This window comes from Scyliorhinus torazame, chromosome 3 (assembly GCF_047496885.1).
Source record: "Scyliorhinus torazame isolate Kashiwa2021f chromosome 3, sScyTor2.1, whole genome shotgun sequence".
Classification (NCBI taxonomy): domain Eukaryota; kingdom Metazoa; phylum Chordata; class Chondrichthyes; order Carcharhiniformes; family Scyliorhinidae; genus Scyliorhinus; species Scyliorhinus torazame.
The window spans coordinates 145,560,328-145,580,739 of record NC_092709.1 but is presented as its reverse complement, the minus strand read 5'-3'; the positions used below and the strand labels follow the sequence as shown (position 1 = coordinate 145,580,739).

The window sequence follows — 20,412 nt, the reverse complement described above, 5'->3', positions numbered from 1 at the left end:
AACCTTTTGGACAAAGGGGCAATTTTAGCATAGCCAATCCACCTAACCTGAACATCTTTGGACTGTGGGAAGAAACCGGAGCACCCGGAGGAAACCCATGCAGACGTGGGGAGAAAGTGCAAACTCCACAGTCACCCAAGGCCGGAATTGAACCTGGGTCCCTGGCGCTGTGCTAACCATTGTGCCACCGTGCCACTCCTGTTTCTCCCCCCACAGTCCAAAGATGTTTAGGGTAGGTGGACTGGCTATGCTAAATTGCCCCTTAGTTTTCAAAGAAGTGCAGGTTAGGTGGGGTTATAGGGATAGGGTGGGAGTGTGGGCCTAGGTGGGGTGCTGTGTCAGTGGGTGGGTGCAAATTCGATCGTCCAAATGGTCTCCTGCATTGTAGGAATTCTATGACTTCTGACCTTCCAGCCTATCAGTAAGTATTTGAAGATGGAAGAGGAACCAACCACAAAAGTGAAGTAACGGTAAAGTTACCAGAATCCCAGATGACCATAGGCTGCTTTTCCCTTTGAGGGGGCGAGCTCACTGGTGGTGATTTAACCTGAAGATCACCACACCTCAGGCGAGGGGCAAGGTTGAGAAGGTTGCAAAACCTCAGCCAGTACGAGAACGGAATCAGTGCTATTGGCCTCCTTCTGCATAATGAACCAGCTGTCCAGCCAACTGATCTAAACCGGCCCCCACAAAACCCCCTTGGCAACTGCTGGAGATATTCACCTGACACTCAGAGTAGCCTGGGTAAAGAGCAGAAATCCTCCTTTCATCTTTATTCTTTCATAGGGTGTGGGTGTGTTATTCATCCCTATTTGCCCGAGAATTGAATATTTCAGGTGGCAGTTTCCTTCCCTAAAGAAATTAGTGAAGCAGATGGGTTTTTACAACAATGTCTGAGCCTAGCTTTCTAATTCCAGATTTATTAATTCAATTTATATTCCACCGGCTCCCATGGTGGGATTTGAACCCATGTCCCCAGAAAATTGCTCATCCAGTGACATTTCCATTACACCACCATCTTTCCTGACTATAACAGTCTCACATTGAGCGTGATGCAATGATTAGCACGGTGCCGAGGACCCGGGTGCGATCCCGGTCCCGGGCCGCTGACCGTGTGGAGTTTGCACATTCTCCCCGTGTCTGCGTGGGCCTCCCCTCCCCCACCCCAATCCAAAAAGATGTGCAGGGTAGGTGAATTGGCTATGCTAAATTGCCACTCAATTGGGAAAAATAATTGCGTACTCTAAATTTATATATATATTAAAAAAAACATCTAGACAATCTGAAACGAGAATACTCCCATTCCTAATCTGCAAGTACATATCCAGAATTGTTTTCCCATTTCATTTACACTAAAAAGTGATCAGAGACTTGTGTTGAACCACCATAGTGGTTCCCACTTTCCCATTTTTGTAGCCAGAAGTCTTCTATATAAGGACTAAAGGGGATTTACACCTCGTGGCAGAGGGCACAGTTGAGGTACTAAATGAATACTTTGCATCTGTATTGATCAAGAAGATTCTTCCGAAACCATCATGAAAGAAGAGGTGGCTGAGACACTGGACTGGCTAAATATTGGTAAAGACAAGCTGTTGGAAAGATTGCTCGGACCAAAGGATGACACATCACCAGCACCAGATCATATGCATCCGGGGACACTGAGGGAAGTAAGGCTTGAAATTGTACAGGCACTGGCCATAACCTTCCAGCCTTGCTTAGAAACGGGTGGTGGCAGAGGACCGGAGAATTGCAAATGTTGCACTCGTGTTCAAAAACGGTGTATGGATAAACCTAGCCAGTACAAGTCAGTCAGTTTGACCTCAGTGGTGAGAAAGAAACGATTATCCGGGACAAGATTAACAGTCACTTAAACAAGTTAATTAGGGAAAGCCAGTGAATTTGTTAAAGACAAATCATGTTTAATTAACTTGATTGAGCTTTTGGTTGAGGTAACTGAGGGATGAGGATAATGTGGTTGTTGTAGTGTACATGGACTTCCGAAAGGCTTTCGATAAAGTGTCTCACAATAGGTTGTAGCAAAGTTGAAGCCCAGGGAAAATGACGGCGGGGATACAAATTTGCCTGAGTGACAGGAAACAGAGATTAAAGATGACCAGTTGTTTCACAGACTGGAGAAATATACAATTTGGATTCCCCAGTGGTGGGTACTAGTGCCACTGATTTTTCTTCATCTATTTGACAAGTGTTAGACTTAAGTGTACAGGGCAGTTTCAAAATTTGCAGATGACACAAAACATGTAAGTTTTGCAAACTGAGGATGACTGTAATAGATTTCAAGAGGATATCGACAGGCTGGCGGAATGGACAGACATGTGAAGTGATAATGTTCAGTAGGAAGAATGAGGAGGAAAGGTAATGTAAAATAAAGGATACAATTCCAAAGTGTATATAGCAGATTAAGTGGGTAATAAAGCATTTCGGATCCTGGGTATTATAAATCGTGGCAGAGTATAAAAGCAAAGAATTTCTGATGAACTTTTATAAAACTCTGCTTCAGCCCCAGATAGCATATTGGACTGGATTTTCTGGCCCCATTGTGTCGAGTTTGGCAGCAGGAAGAGGGAGCCATGTTGGGACAGCTCCCAGTCAGGAAACTCCCCTAGACATGGCCTGGGAAACAGAACGAATGCCCACTCAATGGAGGTCAATGTTTTATAGTTAAGGTCCCAATTAGGGGCTATTTAGAGCACTCGCTTGCATTTTGGCAATAGCAGAATGGCCCCCAGTGCATGGACAGGCAGTATGTTTCAATGCTGTGTTCCCAGTGGATTTTGGGACCACCTTTACTTAGGTGCACCTAGTCAAAGCCTGCAGCAGTACTCGGTGCACTGTATCCTGTCAAAATATAGAACACTTTGCCTCTTTCCCTACTGCCATCCTCTCAAAGCATCAGAAAAGAATAAAACTTTAAAAATAGCAAAGAGCACTTTGTCCCGGAGCACACTTGTCAAGAATATATTTAAATCATTTTTGACAAAACCTTCAGGCATTAAATTAATATAGGAGCAATGAATCAAATGTTATGTGCAACTGTGGCAGTGTGACTATGAAAGAAATCTTAGCACGGAAGCAGACAAATCTTTGAAATCTTCTCTTTAACAGCACTGACAGACTAGAGAAAGGATTGGTACAAATTTTAAAAATCTATTGTAGTTGTAAAACATTATCTCTCCCCATCTGACAGTGTTCTACACTGATCAGCTAATTGTCAACTCACTGTTTGGGAGTGTTCAAATTAAAAGTTGCTTGAACTTAATGACCATGTTCAATGGTCCAAATTCTAGTCTTTAGGGTGGCACAGTGGTTAGCACTGCTGCCTCAAAGCACCAGGGACCCAGGTTCGATTCCGACCTTGGGTGACTGTGTGGAGTTTGCACGTTCGCCCAGTGTCTGCGTGGGTTTCTTCCGGGTGCATCAGTTGCCTCCCACATTCCAAAGATGTGCAGGTTAAGTGGATCGACTATGCTAAATTGTCCATTTGTGTCCAGGAATGTGCAGGTTAAGTGAGGTTATGGGATAGGGTGTGAACCTGGGTAGGGTGCTCTTTCATCGAGTCGGTACAGATTAGCTGGGCCGAATGGCCTCCTTCTGCATTATAGGGATTCTATGGTCATGCACGAGCATACAAGAGACGTCAGGGAGACAGTGAAGATCTAACAACCCCCAAAGACAGTGGCCTTCTCATCGGTGAATCCGGTTATCCTTCCTCAATACATTACCATCCAAACACTAATAGGAATATTAACATGCACTGATTTTAGTACAAACGCAACAGCCTGACCAATCAGCAGTAAGATCCTGTCCATTTTCCCATTCACCACTATATTAAACTACCTCTCTCACCTGTTCCAGTCATCCTTCCAGACAACAGGCAGTGCATTGCCCGAATAATCAAACCCTACCAGTTCTGCTAAGGAAATCTGTAACATAAAAATCGCCGTTCTCAATGTAAGTATTTAAATGGTCAGAGAAAGTTCATAAAGTTGGGTTCCTTTACTTTGGCATCATTTCTTTTCACTTAAAAATAATTAACTTGTGTAATCTAAAGCTATAGTGGCCGCGAGGGCAAAGTCACTGCATGGTGTAACAATAAGCAGTGCAGACCATCTTTCCCAGGCAAGTTAGATGATTTCAATCAAGGCATCAATCTAGTACTTCAACACTAGAATTCACCACAGGCTTGAGATAGGGGGTTCTGGTGAGGTCTATGCCAGTGGAGAGCAGTGATCGGAGGACAGGGTCTATTTTGACTGCTGTCTAGACATGCTAGCTGGCAAGTTCAAATGTGCGGATGTCAGATGAGGACAATCACCTCAATAAGGATGTCGAATGTACTTTTTTAAAAAAAAAATTGCTCATTGGTCATTGCCCTGAGACGGTGATGGTAATTGAATGGCTTGTTAGGCTACTTCAAGAGGCAATTAAATGTTAACTACATTAATGCACAGTTGGAGTCACATACAAGCCAGACAAGATAGTTGGTTCCTTCATGAAGGATATGGGCTGCGTTATCATTATCGGCTGTCTCTCGATTAGAAAGTCATGACCTTGTCAGTAGTGCACAGGCAGATTTTCAGCTTGCAGGTCTATGGGGCAAGGTATCAACAAGACAATAGGATTTGGCACGCAGAATTTGCTTCCTTTTTCCTCTCTGCCTTATCATGGAGGCATGGTAACTTGTAGCATGATAGACAAGAGAATTCTGAGCGATTGGCAACAAACTCCTCCATCATTAAAGCCACTGTTGCTGCCCTTCAAGGGAAGCTCCACTATGTCTTTTAATAAGCTTTCTTTGTTCTCAGATCTCAAGAATGAATTTTTAAAAACGATGGGGTTTGTTTTTTCTGATGTTTCCACAGCAAATAACCAATGATTTTTTTAAAAAAAAATTAGAGTACCCAATTCATTTTTGCCAATTAATGGGCTATTTTCAGCATGTTCAATCCACCTACCTTGCACATCTTTGGGTTGTGGGGACAAAACCCACGCATACAGGGGGAGAATGTGCAAACTCCACACGGGCAGTGACCCAGAGCCGAGATCGAACCTGGGACCTCGGCACCATGAGTCTGCAGTGCTACCACTGCGCCACCGTGCTGCCCTGCAAATTACCAATCATGAGGGGACCAGAAGTAAAACCACTACGCTTGATTTAGTCTAACCAGGGACCCAGAGACGTGTTTGATTTTCATTGAACACAATTCAATTCACCAATTCTAATGTAATATGAGGCACCACATCAAAGGTTTTCTAATAATCTAGGTAAACAATGTCAACTTCATCCATTTACCCAATAACCTAAAACAAAAATCAAATAAGTTCATAAGACACCATTTCCAGTAACCCCTTCTTTCCCAGTAATCATAAAAAGCATCTTTTAAGGTCCCCTCAAGCATCTCAAACTAATGGACCTGCATTTCCCCAGGCTGTCATTTGAAAACCATTCGCTGAATCATTCCCCTCGGCAGTGCCTTGACCAGTCAGGCTCAAGCTGCCTGGTTTAAATTTCGAACAATGCTTAGCAGTTATGTCGGTCATCAATTGGTGCATTCATGACAACACCTCTACCAATCAGAGTCTATTTGCCAACCAATCAGCTCTCTTCCCCTAATGTAAATTGTTGCTTTCGGGGCAGCACGGTGGAGCAGTGGTTAGCACTGCTGCATCACAGCACCAAGGTCCCAGGTTCGATCCTGGCTCTGGGTCACTGTCCGTGTGGAGTTTGCACATTCTCCTGTGGGTTTTGCCCCCACAACCCAAAGATGTGCAGGCTAGGTGGATTGGCTATGCTAAATTGCCCCTTAATTGGAATAAACAAATTAGGTACTCTAATTTTTTTATTTTTATTTTTTTTTAAATTGTTGCTTTCCCCTTATACTGCATTTCTTGTGAAGTGCCAAGGAGTGCAAGACTAAAAGCTTCAACGTGTCTCTTTTTTTCAGCAATATTCAACTTGGAATTTGAAGTATACTTGTTACTTCAATCTACTTCAGTTTGTAATTATTAGAACAAATGATTTACCATCATTTTAAAATTCAAGTCTACCTAAAGTTGCTTTTAACACAAATGAAGTCTATGCTTGGACATAAATTAGTGACATCCACGATAACTAGCTACTTGGTTTGAAGCTTGATTATGAATATATAATATAGTTTTAGTCTTAAGCTCCATTGAGGTTGCTAAGCAAACATTTCAATGAAAGTGAATTTGGCAACTCGCATTTACTCACTATGAACTTATTAATAACAGGGTAAAAGAGCACAAGTTTCCACAAACGTAACTCCATGTTAGCCCTTGCAAAGGGCTTCAAATTATTAAATGGAATTAAGACTTACTCTGGGAGGGCGGCAGAGAAGTATACAGGAGAACGAACCAATCTCAATAAGCTAACTTTCAGATCTTTCACACGTTGGCAATGTTTGTATTTTAGAAAATGGGTAAATAATATCAATTAAATTAGAGGACATCATTTCATATTATAAATTTAAAATTTTTTCACAAGCATGAGCCTAAATACACGGAGATCTGAGCAACTAAATTTCAATAGGAAATCTGTATTTACTTTATCTACAATCAAGGACACTCTGCACCCCTATCTCATTGTAATGCAAACCAACAGACTATTTTTCCTCAACGTCCAATCAGATAAGTACATGGTCATGTAGAAAACAACAATTAATATTTGAGCATTCATACTCAATTTTATTTCAGCAACAGATGCAGTGTATCACATACAACAGGGTACATCAACAAACAAGTGTTGCATCACCAGTTAGTAGCAATTTTATTATATACTATCACAGTACACAAGTTAAGGAATGCGCTTAAGTTGTACAAAGCAAAGTAACTACAACATAAAAAAATGTTTAGATGCTATATACATTTGGGACACAAAAGATGTTGATTTCAGATCTAATGTGGTAGAAAAAAAGTCCCAAAAGGGAAACAACGATGCTTTCAGATTTAACATTTCCTCTTGACATGCTGTTCTGCTACATTGATGTTTATACCTCCGTTTCTCCACCTAGGAGAGAAAAAACATGTTTTAGGACAGGAAAGAAGTTCACAAAGTTTCAAACAAGATTATAACACACACTGGCCAATACTTCAAGGTGCTGCACTGGAAAGCATTTTACTGCAGCAGATCTAATGACATCAGACCTGGTTTTATCAAGTCTGACACATTTAACCCAGTCAAACCAAAATATACTACAGCTTGCTTGATGTTGTTTGGTTATCATTTGTAGTTTTCACTACTGAGCTACAAAGAAAAATAAAACAGCATTAACATTTAACTTTTTAAATAAAAAAATTACCACACTGCAGATCCATAACTGAAATACAAGATGTTACCAAATAAAGAGTACTGAATTAATTATGCAGTAAGAAGTCATTATACATTTTTAAAATGCCTGTAAGAAATGTTTAGCCAATGTTATATATATATGTATATATATATATATATATATGCAAAGATGACTGAAGACAAAGGCTGAAGTTTTCCAGTTTATCTTTAACGTTGATACATGATGTTTGAAGAGACCATACCACAGGGCAGCATTTTCACGAGCACACCTCACGTTCTGTCCGCAATGCGCGGCCCCAAGAGAATCGTGTGGTCAGGGTGACACGTGTCCTGCAATGAAGTTCCCGCTGGCGGGTATAAACAAGGTATAATGTCAGAGTTAGAAGGCAACTTTTTCTTTCGTCTTGCTGGGTCCTTTATTTGCACCCATTAGCAGTACTTTACCTGTTAAATTTACAGACTTGTTAAAAAGTGTTAATCCCTCAGACCTTTAACACCACCTGTTACAAAAAGCTGCAAATCTCTTAAGTGAAAACTCTTAAGGTTACCTGATGTTCAATACTTAAACCAAAATTTATTTTTAAAAATCTGACATTTTACATTATTAAAAACATACACTGGCAAATTATTTAAATGTTCTTTTTTCCTCCATTAGCTGCAACAAGATCTGTTACATACCTGCAGTGAAATAACTATATCAATTTTTCTTTAGTATGGTTGGTAGTTATTCTGGTGACTGCCTGCACCTCTAGATGCCTTTCCATAGCTGCTCTGCTGACCTGTCAAAGCGATTGGATTTTACAAGTTTAACATGCAATTTGTATGTCTACATATACACAAAATTACAAAACATAAAAGTGGCCCATTTACTAATTTAAATCATTATAACAGCTTTGGCCTAACTTAGTAATATACCTGGACAGAAATATGAGTTTCAGTACCAAAGTTTGTTTTTCTGCAGGTTGCAGAAAACGGGTAATAGCTCATTTTGATTTACGGCGTATCCTATTCTCTTCTTTCACCCCTATAATTTTACCCACCTGGCCACTTGCCTCTAAACAGCCTCCTTCAGCAGAGAGGGTGAGGCAGTCCAGGCCGCAGACTTCTCCACGACCATCAATGCCGCTCCTTGATTGACCATCAGGAGGCACATTTGCTACGAGGAGATATGAGTAATGTTAGTTTTTCCTCCTCTCCAAGATGGAAACGCTGTTACCTGGACAAAAGCTGGCTAAACACTCCACTTATCATGGGTAATAACAAAAAGCTTCCAAACATAAAACAAGCCGGTTCCACTACCTTAATCCTTTACAGAAGTTTAGGTCCAAATGTTTTCTGGCCAATTCAATCTATCTATAGATGAAGCACCTTGAAGGACACCAATGTGGTGTCATCAGAAATAACATGCAGACTTCAGGTAGTTAAATAAACAGCAAAGCTAAAATGGTGCTTAACCAACCGCTCTAAGAAATGGAAGAGATATCAGAGGGGCTACAAAGCTTTAACACCTCTCCCATAAAAAGATTCTTGTTCAAAATGTTTGATTTCTTTGTTACAACACTTTCAGAGAATAAATATAATTTGAGGCCTTTCAACAGCTTATTAACATGTCTGCAATATCTTACCACTTCACAAAAACTGTTACCAGCCATTTAGCCAAATGCTGTAACTTACTATTGTAGGTATCATATTCTGGAGCATATCCGTAGTTGTTGTAGTTATACCCAGAGTAATCATAACCTCCATATCCATTGTAACCTGGATTGCTATAGCCATTGTTGTAACTACTATAACCTTGATTCCAGTAGCTGTTGTATCCCTGGTTCCAGTTCTGATTTTGTCCTAGGAAAAGATAGCAATACAAACAATTTGGAGTTTGTTCGAAGACACGCAACAACCCGGAACGTCTGCAAGAGGAAATATGTGACCTAAAATCATCGAGTGATGAAGCCTGCAACCCAGTACTTATCCTGTGCTAAACCCTAGAAAATTTGCAGGAGTTTTCCCTACAAAGAAATGGAAAGTCTGCACAAGAGACATTTTGTGTATGTAATAAATGAGTGTCATTTATCAATCCTAAAATGTTTGGATATGAAGGCATATTTCCCAAGGCAGAACAAGAACCTCACAAATATTCATCTAACTATTTACTCAGCTCCTGGATTTAGGAAAAATGTAGAGGCTAAGCTACAAATATCTAGAAGAGAAAAAAATGAAATTCCAGCAATATTTTCTGCACTGTATTTGAAAATTGTAGAGTGACCAATAAATAAAAGTGTTTAATTACAATTTGACAGAATTGTGGAAAATGCTTATGATTAACCAATTGTTAAAAAGATGAAGGTTTCTGAACAGGAGCTACACATGTTTCTCCAGAAGTTGTTAAATAAAAATAACCCCACTAGGATACAAATCAGGTTTAAGATAACTACAATTTGTATTGTTTGTACTTTTCATCCCCAACTGACCTAAAACCCCCGAATCATAGATAGGTGAAGACCAGAGACATGTCGTGCCATGCATAGAAAACTGGAAGGATCATTGCAGTTAAGTCAGGTTAATAGCCAACAGGCATAACAATTACCTGAAGTATCACTACTCTTTTACATGGCGGTGAGAAGATGGGAATCTCAATGCCCTGGCCTTTTATTTCTCCCATTCCTTGTAAACAAGCCTTGCAAGATAGGTTTGGTGTACAGACAACACCTCTGAACATACTCTTCCACAACTAAAAAGTTGCAAACAAAATCCTATATAGATTACCTAACAGATATGCAGTAAAGACCTCTTCACAGCTATGACATTTAACAAAGTAATGTCATACCATTCTTCAAGACCATGCATTTTAACTCTTTCCCACCCAACAGTCAGAACCAGACTGAATCCCCATTGAACAAGTGGGAAAAGGTTAACCGGATAAACCGATAATCACCTAGCTATGAATTCCTTTACTGTTCCAGTAAAGAAACCATTTTATGTTCAAAACCCACTCGTCAGGAAATTAACTTACCCCCTCTACCACGACCTCTTCCACCAAACCCACCTCCACCTCTGCCTCCTCGTTGCTGTTGTTGCCTGTAGACCTCCTTCGGTTGTGCCACTTTAATTTCACACTGTGAAAAGTGCAGAAACATTTGGTTCAAATAATCTACAAAGTAGATGTTCCTAAACAATCTATTTTAATGTGTGGAGAATACAAAAACGGTGTGATTCTTAGTGTACCTGTCACATATATCAGTGAGAAATTTAACATAGAACATTTAATGCAAGGATAAACAGGCCCACATCCATACAGAATTCTCAGAAAAATTCACAATTATTAAAAAGCGAAGACTGGATGACAGTCACTACATAGAAATTCACTGAAACAGATGTTTCAACCCAATCTGTCTGTATCAGTGTTTACTTGCCACGGGTGGAAAGAGTTCAAATTGCCTCTACTGTACTTTGTTCTAAACCTATTTCATTTAATCCTATATCTTTGGTACTGCAACTACTGGAAACAGTCTGCTTTTATTTAATAATAATAATCTTTATTGTTACAAGTAGGCTTCCATTAACACTGCAATGAAGTTACTGTGAAAACCCCCTAGTCACCCCGTTGCCTGTTCGGGTACATAATGGGCGAATTCACAATGTCCAATTCATATCCAATATATCATGCACCCTTGTCAGGGAAAAAAGGCAATAACTTAAAATCAACGACATAATCACAAGGGAATAAAGTTCAGGTTTTTTATTTTTATTTTAGTGTACCCAGTTATTTTTTTTTCCAATTAAGGGGCAATTTAGCATGGCCAATCCCCCTAACCTGCACATCTTTGGGTTGTCGGCGTGAAATCCACGCAGATATGGGGAGAATATGCAAACTCCACACGGACAGTGACCCAGGACCGGGATTCCAACACGGGTCCTGAGCGCCGTAGTCCTAGTGCTAACCACTGCACCGCATGCAACCCCGAAAGTTCAGGTTTATTTATGAACTGCAGGATAATAACACCGTCTATGGGATTTGGAAAGGCCAAAGCCATGGCAGGATCATCAAGCAAGATTCAAAATCCCTCAAGTTCCATCAAAGAAAGCGCCTTCACCTCCACCACTGCATCGTACCCACACCCAGGTAGCAAGAAACCCAGGGCCTGGCAGGAGACGATCCAACGTGCCCAGACTCCTCCAACACCTCACGACGAGCAGAGGATTAGACAACACAGGGTCTCCGACCGACCCCAGGCCTCGAAGACCAGATACAATGTGTTCTGTCGAACTTGAATTGCCACCTTCAAATCGAGATTGCAAAAGCATGGTAGCCAACCCTCAAATTCAGCTGGGAACTGCTTTCCTCAAGAGACCGGTTACACAGACACTCTCTGTCTTGCCCCAATTCCCGGAGTCAGTCAGGATGAACGGCATACCATGCAGCAGGATTTTCAAGGACTGAAGGAGAATCCCCACCAGGGAAATTGCTCCATCGAGTAATAGGATTCTCTTCTCCGCTTCCACTATTCTCGAAAGGATATTTAGCAGTTCATCAAAGTGAGCACCAATAGCCTGCACCACAGTGCCAAGTTCATCATCCACAATGGTGGCTGCACTGCCAAGGCGTAGACCTACATATCAGCAAAACCGCCAGGCTAAGTTGCACAAGAGAATAAGCACAAGAATTCCACTGCCAACCTAGCATGAGGAATGAAATAGCAGGGCTAGTTCTTAGAGGAAAGGCATTACAAGAGGATAGATAGATTTCATGAAAACTCAAGATGCAGAAAGCATTGCAAACCTCTCAAAAATTACAGAAAACTATCTGAATAGAGTCGTTAGCAAGTCAGATCTTTAAAACGTCACAATTTATGGATCATCAGCGTGGCAACAGCTGAAATGGCTGAGCTGGCAGTCGACCTCAAAAGTCATCAGGAATCAGAACCAAAGACAACCACGACAACAAGGGTGCCAAGAAAGAGACAAAAGTGACACAGAAAATCAAGGAAATTGGATATTAGACAGCTGAAGGTCATAAGCAGCAGGAAAGGCAAGAAAACCTGTGAAGATATTCAGATTGCAAATACAGATACCAGGCATCGTCAAAAATGCCAATCGAAACAAAGTCTCAGGAGGTAACAAAAAGAGAATATACCGGATATAAATATGCAGATCGAAAGGCAGATTAGTTAGAGCTTTTCAGGAAAGAGGAATGCATCGTACTGTCAATATCCACAGAATAGCATTGTCCATCTGGAACTGGAGCAGCATGTATGAAAAATTAGAAGAGAACAGACACCCAGTGGTGGGAGTCCATTGGACAAAACAACATAGAAAGAATATAGAAGCCCTAGCAGTCATTTATGCTAGATTATTTTTTAAAATAAATTTAAAGTGCCCAATTCTTTTTTTCCCCCAATTAAGGGACAATTTAGCGTGGCCAATCCACCTACCCTGCACATCTTTTGGTTGTGGGGGTGAGACCCACACAGACACGGGGAGAACTACCTCAAAGATAATGGATGCAAAATGTCACACTCTAATTTATTTGTTTGCAAAAGGGGAGTCCACCAAGAAAATAGAGAATAGAAATAACTCGCTGGCAATCTGGTGATGAAGTTTCAGTTCTAAACTCGGGCATACCTGAGCCAGAGGGAAAACAGGCAGGCTCATTTGAACCAGATATATTTTCCAATTAAGGGGCAATTTAGCATGGCCAATCCCCCTAACCTGCACATCTTTGGGTTGTCGGCGTAAAATCCACGCAGATATGGAGAGAATATGCAAACTCCACACGGACAGTGACCCAGGACCGGGATTCCAACATACCAAGATAGGTTTGGTGCTGTACACCAAACCTATCTTGCAAGGCTTGTTTACAAGGAATGGGAGAAATAAAAGGCCAGGGCATTGAGATTCTCATCTTCTCACCGCCATGTAAAAGAGTAGTGATACTTCAGGTAATACACATAGTAACGCTTACAGCATTAGGAATAAAATGTTAAAATTGGGCTCTGCAGGGAACTATGATGTAGCAACAATATCAGAAACCTAGCTCATGGCAATAAATGTAGCATACATTCATATAGTGGGATCAGAAAATAGAAAGGAAGGTGGTGTAACTATACAGAGACAACTAGTAGGCTAATTATGAAGGATACTGTGGGAGGTAATAAAAATTACAAAATGAACTAATGAGGTTTAGTATGTTTAATGCAAAAAAGGCAAAAACATTTTGTGCACACCGCCGCTCACCATAAGTAATAGCTATTTGCTTTAGGATTTTGATTTAGAAATTGAGATTTAGAAAGATACGTGGTAACAGGAAGGTTATTTTAAATGAACAATTTTAACAAATATAAATTGGGGATACCCAAATAGTTTGGATTTTGTGTAGTATCTGATTTAGTGCCAGGGAAGCCATGAACAGCAGAGCTGATCCTGTTTATTGTTAAGTGATCCAGACAACATACAGGAAATGGAAAGTCACAGGCACAGGACCAACATAATGGCCTAACTCTTGTATGACTTGGAATTCAGAAACAGCAAGGACCAGGTACAGTATAACGAGAGAATGGTTTAGGCAAACTGGTTAACAGTTTTGTCCAACACTTTAATAGATGATAAGCTGAGCATCTTTAAAATCAAGATGCTGAGCTTGCATAAGAAACAATTAGAATCAGCAAATGTAGAATAAACAAATGAGACCCTAAATTAATAAATGACCAATTAAATGAAGCAGGAATAAATAAAACTCAGAAATCCTGCATGGGCAAAGGAAATAATAATCATAATCTTTATTATTGTCACAAGTAGGCTTATATTAACACCACAATGAAGTTACTGTGAAAATCCCCTAGTTGCCACATGTTGGCGCCTGTTTGGGTACACAGAGGGAGAATTCAAAATGCCCAATTCACCTAACAGCACATCTTTCAGGACTTGTGGGAGGAAACCAGAGCAAACCCACGCAGACATGGGGAGAACGTGCAGACTCCGCGCAGACAGTGACCCAAGCCGGGAATCGAACCTGGGACCCTGGCGTTGTGAAGCAACAGTGCTAACCGCTGTGCTACCGTGCCGTTAACGGAGAAAAATATAGGAATATACAGACGGGTTATCAGAGATGCAGAAACTTGAAAAATCATAGCAGCACAGAAAATAAGGGCAACTTGAGAAATGGGCAAATCATAAACGTTTGCAAAAAAAATGCAAACATAGGATGGCTAATGGAAAATATGAATTAATACAAGTGTTCACAAAGTAAGATAGTCAACATGTCCTCCCCTAAATATAAATGATCCAAATAGAAATAATGACATAGAAAGCCTAGACATGCACAAGAGAGTCCAGTGCAAACCACCAAGGAAAACTAGAAATTATTTCAAAACCTCTAGAGAAGTTGGGAGACATTGACAGACATGATAAGCTTGTCACTGGACGCTGGAGGTGCCAACAGCTATGGATGAAGTTGAAACGGACCCAAAAATAGATGATGACGTGTTCAGCCATTATAGAATAGCATCAACAAACCAAATAAATGCAGGACTATATATCAAAGGATCAGCATACATATCTGAGGAAGTCATGATAAAAGTGTATAGTGTTCTGATTAGCTCACAATTTGTCCTAGTTTTGGTTACCGAGATAGAGGGAAAGAAGGTTGAAAACAGTCCAATAAGGCTAATCACTAGAACTCGAGTTCTATGCCAAGTGTGATGTTCTCTGTTGAGTCCCTCAAGATGGCCAAAAGTCGTAGTGCTGGCAAAGAACATCAAGCTATGTATTTCAAACAAAGCTTGTTTATTTAAATTACTTTAAATGATTCACACAGCTTACTAAGTAATAACTAAGAAAATAACTATTACAAATGTTACAGAAATCTATAATATCCAACTATGCTGTCTAATCTCTCTCTAATATAATGAACAACCTATCTTTACCTGCCATTAACACCTTCTCCCAGAAGTCACAGTATATTTATATGTCTACTCTGCGGTGCCATCTAGTGTTGAGATACATGAACATCATCTTGTTAACCCTTTACACTCCCTACATTATACATATCACTACAGTTGGCACTGCTGCCTCACAGCGCCAGGGACCCGGGTCGATTCCAGGCTTGGGTGACTGTGTGGAGTTTGCATGTTCTCTCGGTGTCTATGTGGATTTCCCCCGGGTGCTTCAGTTTCCTCCCAAAATCCAAAGATGTGCAGTTAGGTGGATTGAGCATGATCGATGCACTGGATTACAGGGATAAGGCAGGGGAGTGGGTTTAGGTAGAGTACTCTTTCGGAGAGTTGGTGCAGACTCGATGGGGCCGAATGGCCTTATCCTGCACAGTAAGGATTCTATATAGAAAGACTGGTAAAATGCAAGAGATGACCAAAAGATAGTCATCTGTGCTATACAAGATAGTAATGTGTTACTAATGCAAATCCTAAAGTTACTTCAAACCAAGTTACACGAGTACAAAACGAGTAAAATAAACTCTTACAAGGAATCGACTCTTCACATGACGTGATCAACACATGGGATGTTGAAAATAATTTAAGAATAATTTAAGAAACTGGGTGCTACAATAGAAGGACTGAGAGTCTCTGGATGTATGAACTAAAATAGGCTGAATATTCATCTATCTTTTATCTCGTGACTGGATCGATTTGCAATTAAAAATATCAAAAACAGTAATTTCAGACACAACTGGTTCATCACCAGGAATGTGTGTTTACTAACAAATAGTGCTAACGCGATTTTGGTCTTGCATCTGGCAATTTAGTTGGAGATGTGCAAGTAACACAGGAGATACTGGATTTAAAAAATTTTTTGGAGTACCCAATTATTTTTTTTCCAATTAAGGGGCAACTTAGCGTGGCCAATCCACCCAACCTGCACATCTTTGGGTTGTGGGGGTGAGACCAACACAGGCACGGGGAGAATGTGCAAGGAGATACAGGATTAAGCCCAACAAAGGCTTTCCTCATTATTTCTCTCCCCATTTGAAACTGGAATTGTTATTTTTTTCCCCCAGAGGTGCCTTTAGCCGGCACAGAATTTTAGGCCTTTCAGCCTTGAAAAGAGATTCTTCAAAATGTATAAAATAACTATATGGGGAAGGAAGTAAACAAAAGCTTCTGAAAAACCCTCAATGAATATTGCTAATTGTGTTTAGGAGCACTCTGCAAAACATAAGTGAAAAGGATCCTGAAAGGAGAGTTTCAACAAAGAATGGTATATTAAAAACTCAAGACATGCTCAAACTTTGCAGACTCCATAAACTTCAGCTCATCCAAAATTGTTGTTGTCTCTATCCTTTCCTGCACCATCCTAGCCGTCTCTATCCTTTCTAATCTGCATTGTTAGATTAGTTTCCAACCCTCCCAAAGCCCCAATTATAAAATTACAGAATGTACAGCACAGAAATAGGCTATTTGGACTGCGGTTACATGCTTCACGAGTTCCTTCCCATTCAATTATTAATCTTCTATACCATTCTTCCTGTGCATTTCATATGGCCTTCCAAGAGATGTATTTATGCTCCCTGCCTCGATTAGCTCCACATTCTAACTGAGAAAGAAGTCCTTCCTGAATTTCATACTGGATTTATTGGCGGCCATCTTTATTTATTATCCCTAGTTTTGACTCTCCAAGGGTGGAAAGAAGTCCACGCCATTTAACGCTTACATAACTGTAAGACTCTACCAGGTTACCCTTGTTTTCTCTTTTCTGACAAAAAGAACTCCATCCTATTCCTGATAGATATAGTTTCTTCCGGTATCATTCTTGAAATTGTTTTTGCAGTTTCTCTGGTTCCTTTATACTTTTTTCTATTACAAAAGAACTGTGCAGAGTCCGCCATGGTCCTACATAAGTTTAACATAACTTCAGTTTTTCAATTCTATCCTTGTAGAAAATAAGCCCAGTGCTTGGTTTACAATTTATATGATCTTATGAACATGATGTTTAGCTCCCTTCCCACCTCTACCCAGATTATACTTATTTTCGAAGAAGATTGTTTCCACATTCTTGGCTGCCAAAACCTACTACCTCAATGACCTCACACTTATCTATATTGAAATTAATTTGTTAATTATACTCCTAGTCTGCAAATATATATGTCGGTCTTCTTCAGTATCAACTATACCTCTTAATTTGATGTTCCCAAATTTTTAAAATTTGTTTTCTGATTTTGTAGACATCTGGGATGGCCACTTTCAGTGTATAAAATGGACACTCGCAGAGCCTATAGGGAAATATGGACAATGCAAAACAACAAGCAGGCACAGAGCCTGACTGGATATTTGGAAGGCAGTTTGCAGACGGAATCAAAACTCTGGGTCGATTTACATATTGATGGCCCATCTCCGAGGAACAAAGGACTAATACTCACGTAGCCGATACTGTCTCAGACATTCCGGCGCCACTACCCCAACCAAAAGACACAAACAAAGCAAGGCCAACAGCCACTTTGGACACGCCCAGCCATCAAGGCACCCGCCCCTTTATTGGTTTAGATCGATGACAATGATCAAGAAGCGGCCCAATTAATTGGGACCAAGTTAAGGCCCGCCTAAAAGCGCACAAAGCCCCTCCAAGTATAAAAAGGAACCCCCGCCAAAGGTTCACTCTCTTGGATTCGGCTCTCAAACGGAGAGACCCTTCCACCAGCATCACCAGAAGCAAGTAAGTTCAAGGTCAACGCTCGCTACCAGACGGACGACCTTAGCTGTACTCCTGTTACCTCTTCAAACCCAACAGCCTCAGATCCGAACAACGGCCATTGTTCCCCTGACCGTAATGGGCACCCGAAGTTAAGTATAGGTGTTAGTGATAGAGGTAGTTTAGCTTGTAGTGTTATTGTGCACGAGTAAATCATACTGTGTAAATAAATACCATTGACTTTGAACTAACTAACTGGTGTATTGGCTCTTTGATCGGTATTCGGGTTGAACCTTGTGGCGGTATCGAGAGATACCTGGCGACTCTGAAAGTATACTCATAATTAGGATTAAGAAAGGTGACCTTATTAACCGCCATATTTATAGCAAGTAAACAGAGCAACATTACTGGCGACATCTGACGGGACTCTACCTAGAAGTGGCTTTGTCACTCCGAGAGAACCCAAATTTGAATTAGAAATCCAATTGGAAAAAGTAAAAACCACTAGCGTAAGACCACTATCGATCAAACCTCCAAGATTCGGAAGAGTGTTATTTGCATGCGTACTAACAAGGGATACAAGGTAAACTTGATAGACTTTGTTGCGTAAAACTGTCGGGAGTGTTGTAGGCTGGAAAATAGCGTACGACGTACCTGTGTTTACATCACCACTTTATTTCCCCCTGTTTCAAATTCGGTAGAAACCCATAGATAACAGTAGAGATGGCAATGAAGGCAATGGAACGCCTTATGAACCCCCAGGAATTTGAGGTCGCAGCGACCAATAGAGCAGGGCAGTGTCCCATATGGGAAGAAGAAATTCAGAAATATCTAAAAGGGAGCGAATTTTGTGCAAATGACAAAACAGGTCCAAAAGTATAGGACATAGTTGGTGGGAGAACCTGACCGAGATTCATAAGAAAAGCTAGTAAGCCAATGGCAATCGTGTCCTGCTTGGCACAATTGCAAGGCACAGAGGAAGTCGTGAGGATGCTCCGCGGAGAGATTGAAGACAGAGTGAAGAATAGTTAGCGAGTACGGAAAAGGTTAACAGGCAACTTAGAGAGCAGTTAGCGGCGAAGGACAAGGAGATGGCTGTTGTCAAACGGGCACACCAATCTTGTCTCGCTCACCTAAGCAGCTTTCAGTCACAGTATGATAAGGCCTACCAAGACACGCAACACGCGGTGTTGGTACGAGAAGAGACAGAACACCAAGTCGAGCAATTAAAGAAACAATGTAACGATTTAAAAGCAGCCCTACGAGCACTCCACAGTTCCACGATGGAACAAAGGCAGAGTTCGGTAGACTACGCCAAATGCCGAGAGCAAATTGCAGACCTGCAATCCCTGCTTTCTATACAAAACGGTTTCCAAGATACATTTGGACCCCAGTTAGATCAGGAAAATGGCCCCGATTGGCAGGAGTTAAATGAAACTGCCCACCGCTATGTACATGGAACATGTACTCCAGACAAAACTCAGAAAAGGAAAGCACCCCCACACCCGACCGCACAGGCAGAGCACAATCCCATGAACCCTGTCACCACAGCGCAGAGCCACAACAAACAGAGATCCCGATTTTCTGTACACCACCCCATTTACCGTCACTAAATTAAGGGACGCGTGCAACAAAATAACACCGTTCCTACCCACATCGGACCCACACCATTATTTTGCAATGGTTAAACAACAGACCATGTACGGCCTGGATGAAAAAGAGCAAGTTAAGCTCACAGTTTTGAGCCTCGACCCCTCAGTCGTGGCAGCCCTTCCCAACCCACAAAATGTCGGAGGCACCCTCCAAGAAATGCATGCAGCGATCCTAGGTGCGATCGGCTACAATAAGGGAGACCCCGTAGAAGGCCTCAATAAACGTAAGCAAAAAAAGACCGAGCACCCAACAGCGTTTGCTGGACGCCTTTGGATTCATTTCACAGCAGTATTCGGAGAGTTAGCCCGCGCCCATTTGACACCAGACAATATGGCCAAATGGACTTGAATCCTAGTCTCTCACGAGACCGAAACTGGTCAGAGGGCTTGCGCCAATTATGCCCCCTCAGATGAGATCCACAATGAGAAATGGGTACTAAAGAGATTATCCCGAGCTTGGGAACAAAGCAGAGGAAGAGCAGGCAGAATCCCGCATGGGTAAACGAGGGAAGAGATAGCCCACAGCAGCCTAAATCCCACGAGTGCTACAATTGTGGACAATTAGGACATTACGTCCGAGAGTGCAATGCCCCCCAGAAACAACAGCGAAACCAGCAGGCAAATACCCTGAATAAGAGTAGAGCCAAGCCCATTCATAGTGTTAGCGCCCGTTCCAAGAACGCAGACATGAACGGCACCATTGACGGTGTTCGGACTCCCCAGCTTGGGTCTGCGACACACTTTGGGACAAGTCCGGTCCCGGTAGTGGCAGGCACAGTCCGGGGACACCCCGTAGAA

The 20,412-nt window shown here is 41.3% G+C and overlaps 1 protein-coding gene across 6 annotated transcripts in view; it reads right to left on the bottom strand.

Moving 5' to 3' along the window:
- Nucleotides 1-6,696: 6,696 nt before the first annotated feature.
- hnrnpdl (heterogeneous nuclear ribonucleoprotein D-like) overlaps nucleotides 6,697-20,412 on the bottom strand; it is a 33,646-nt gene continuing 19,930 nt past the window's right edge. Inside the window, exons 5-10 of one of the 6 annotated variants that reach the window (XR_011940184.1) lie at nucleotides 10,338-10,440; nucleotides 9,002-9,169; nucleotides 8,368-8,483; nucleotides 8,006-8,106; nucleotides 7,570-7,674; nucleotides 6,697-7,045 (exon numbers count right to left, since the gene is read on the bottom strand). Coding sequence is in view for 4 of the 6 variants with exons in the window: in XM_072496363.1 (XP_072352464.1) it covers nucleotides 8,020-8,106; nucleotides 8,368-8,483; nucleotides 9,002-9,169; nucleotides 10,338-10,440 (474 nt within the window). In the remaining 2 variants the exon portion in view is untranslated. The remainder of the gene's footprint in view (nucleotides 7,046-7,569; nucleotides 7,675-8,005; nucleotides 8,107-8,367; nucleotides 8,484-9,001; nucleotides 9,170-10,337; nucleotides 10,441-20,412) is intronic. The other 5 variants (XR_011940185.1, XM_072496363.1, XM_072496364.1 and 2 more) reach the window with 5 other exon arrangements.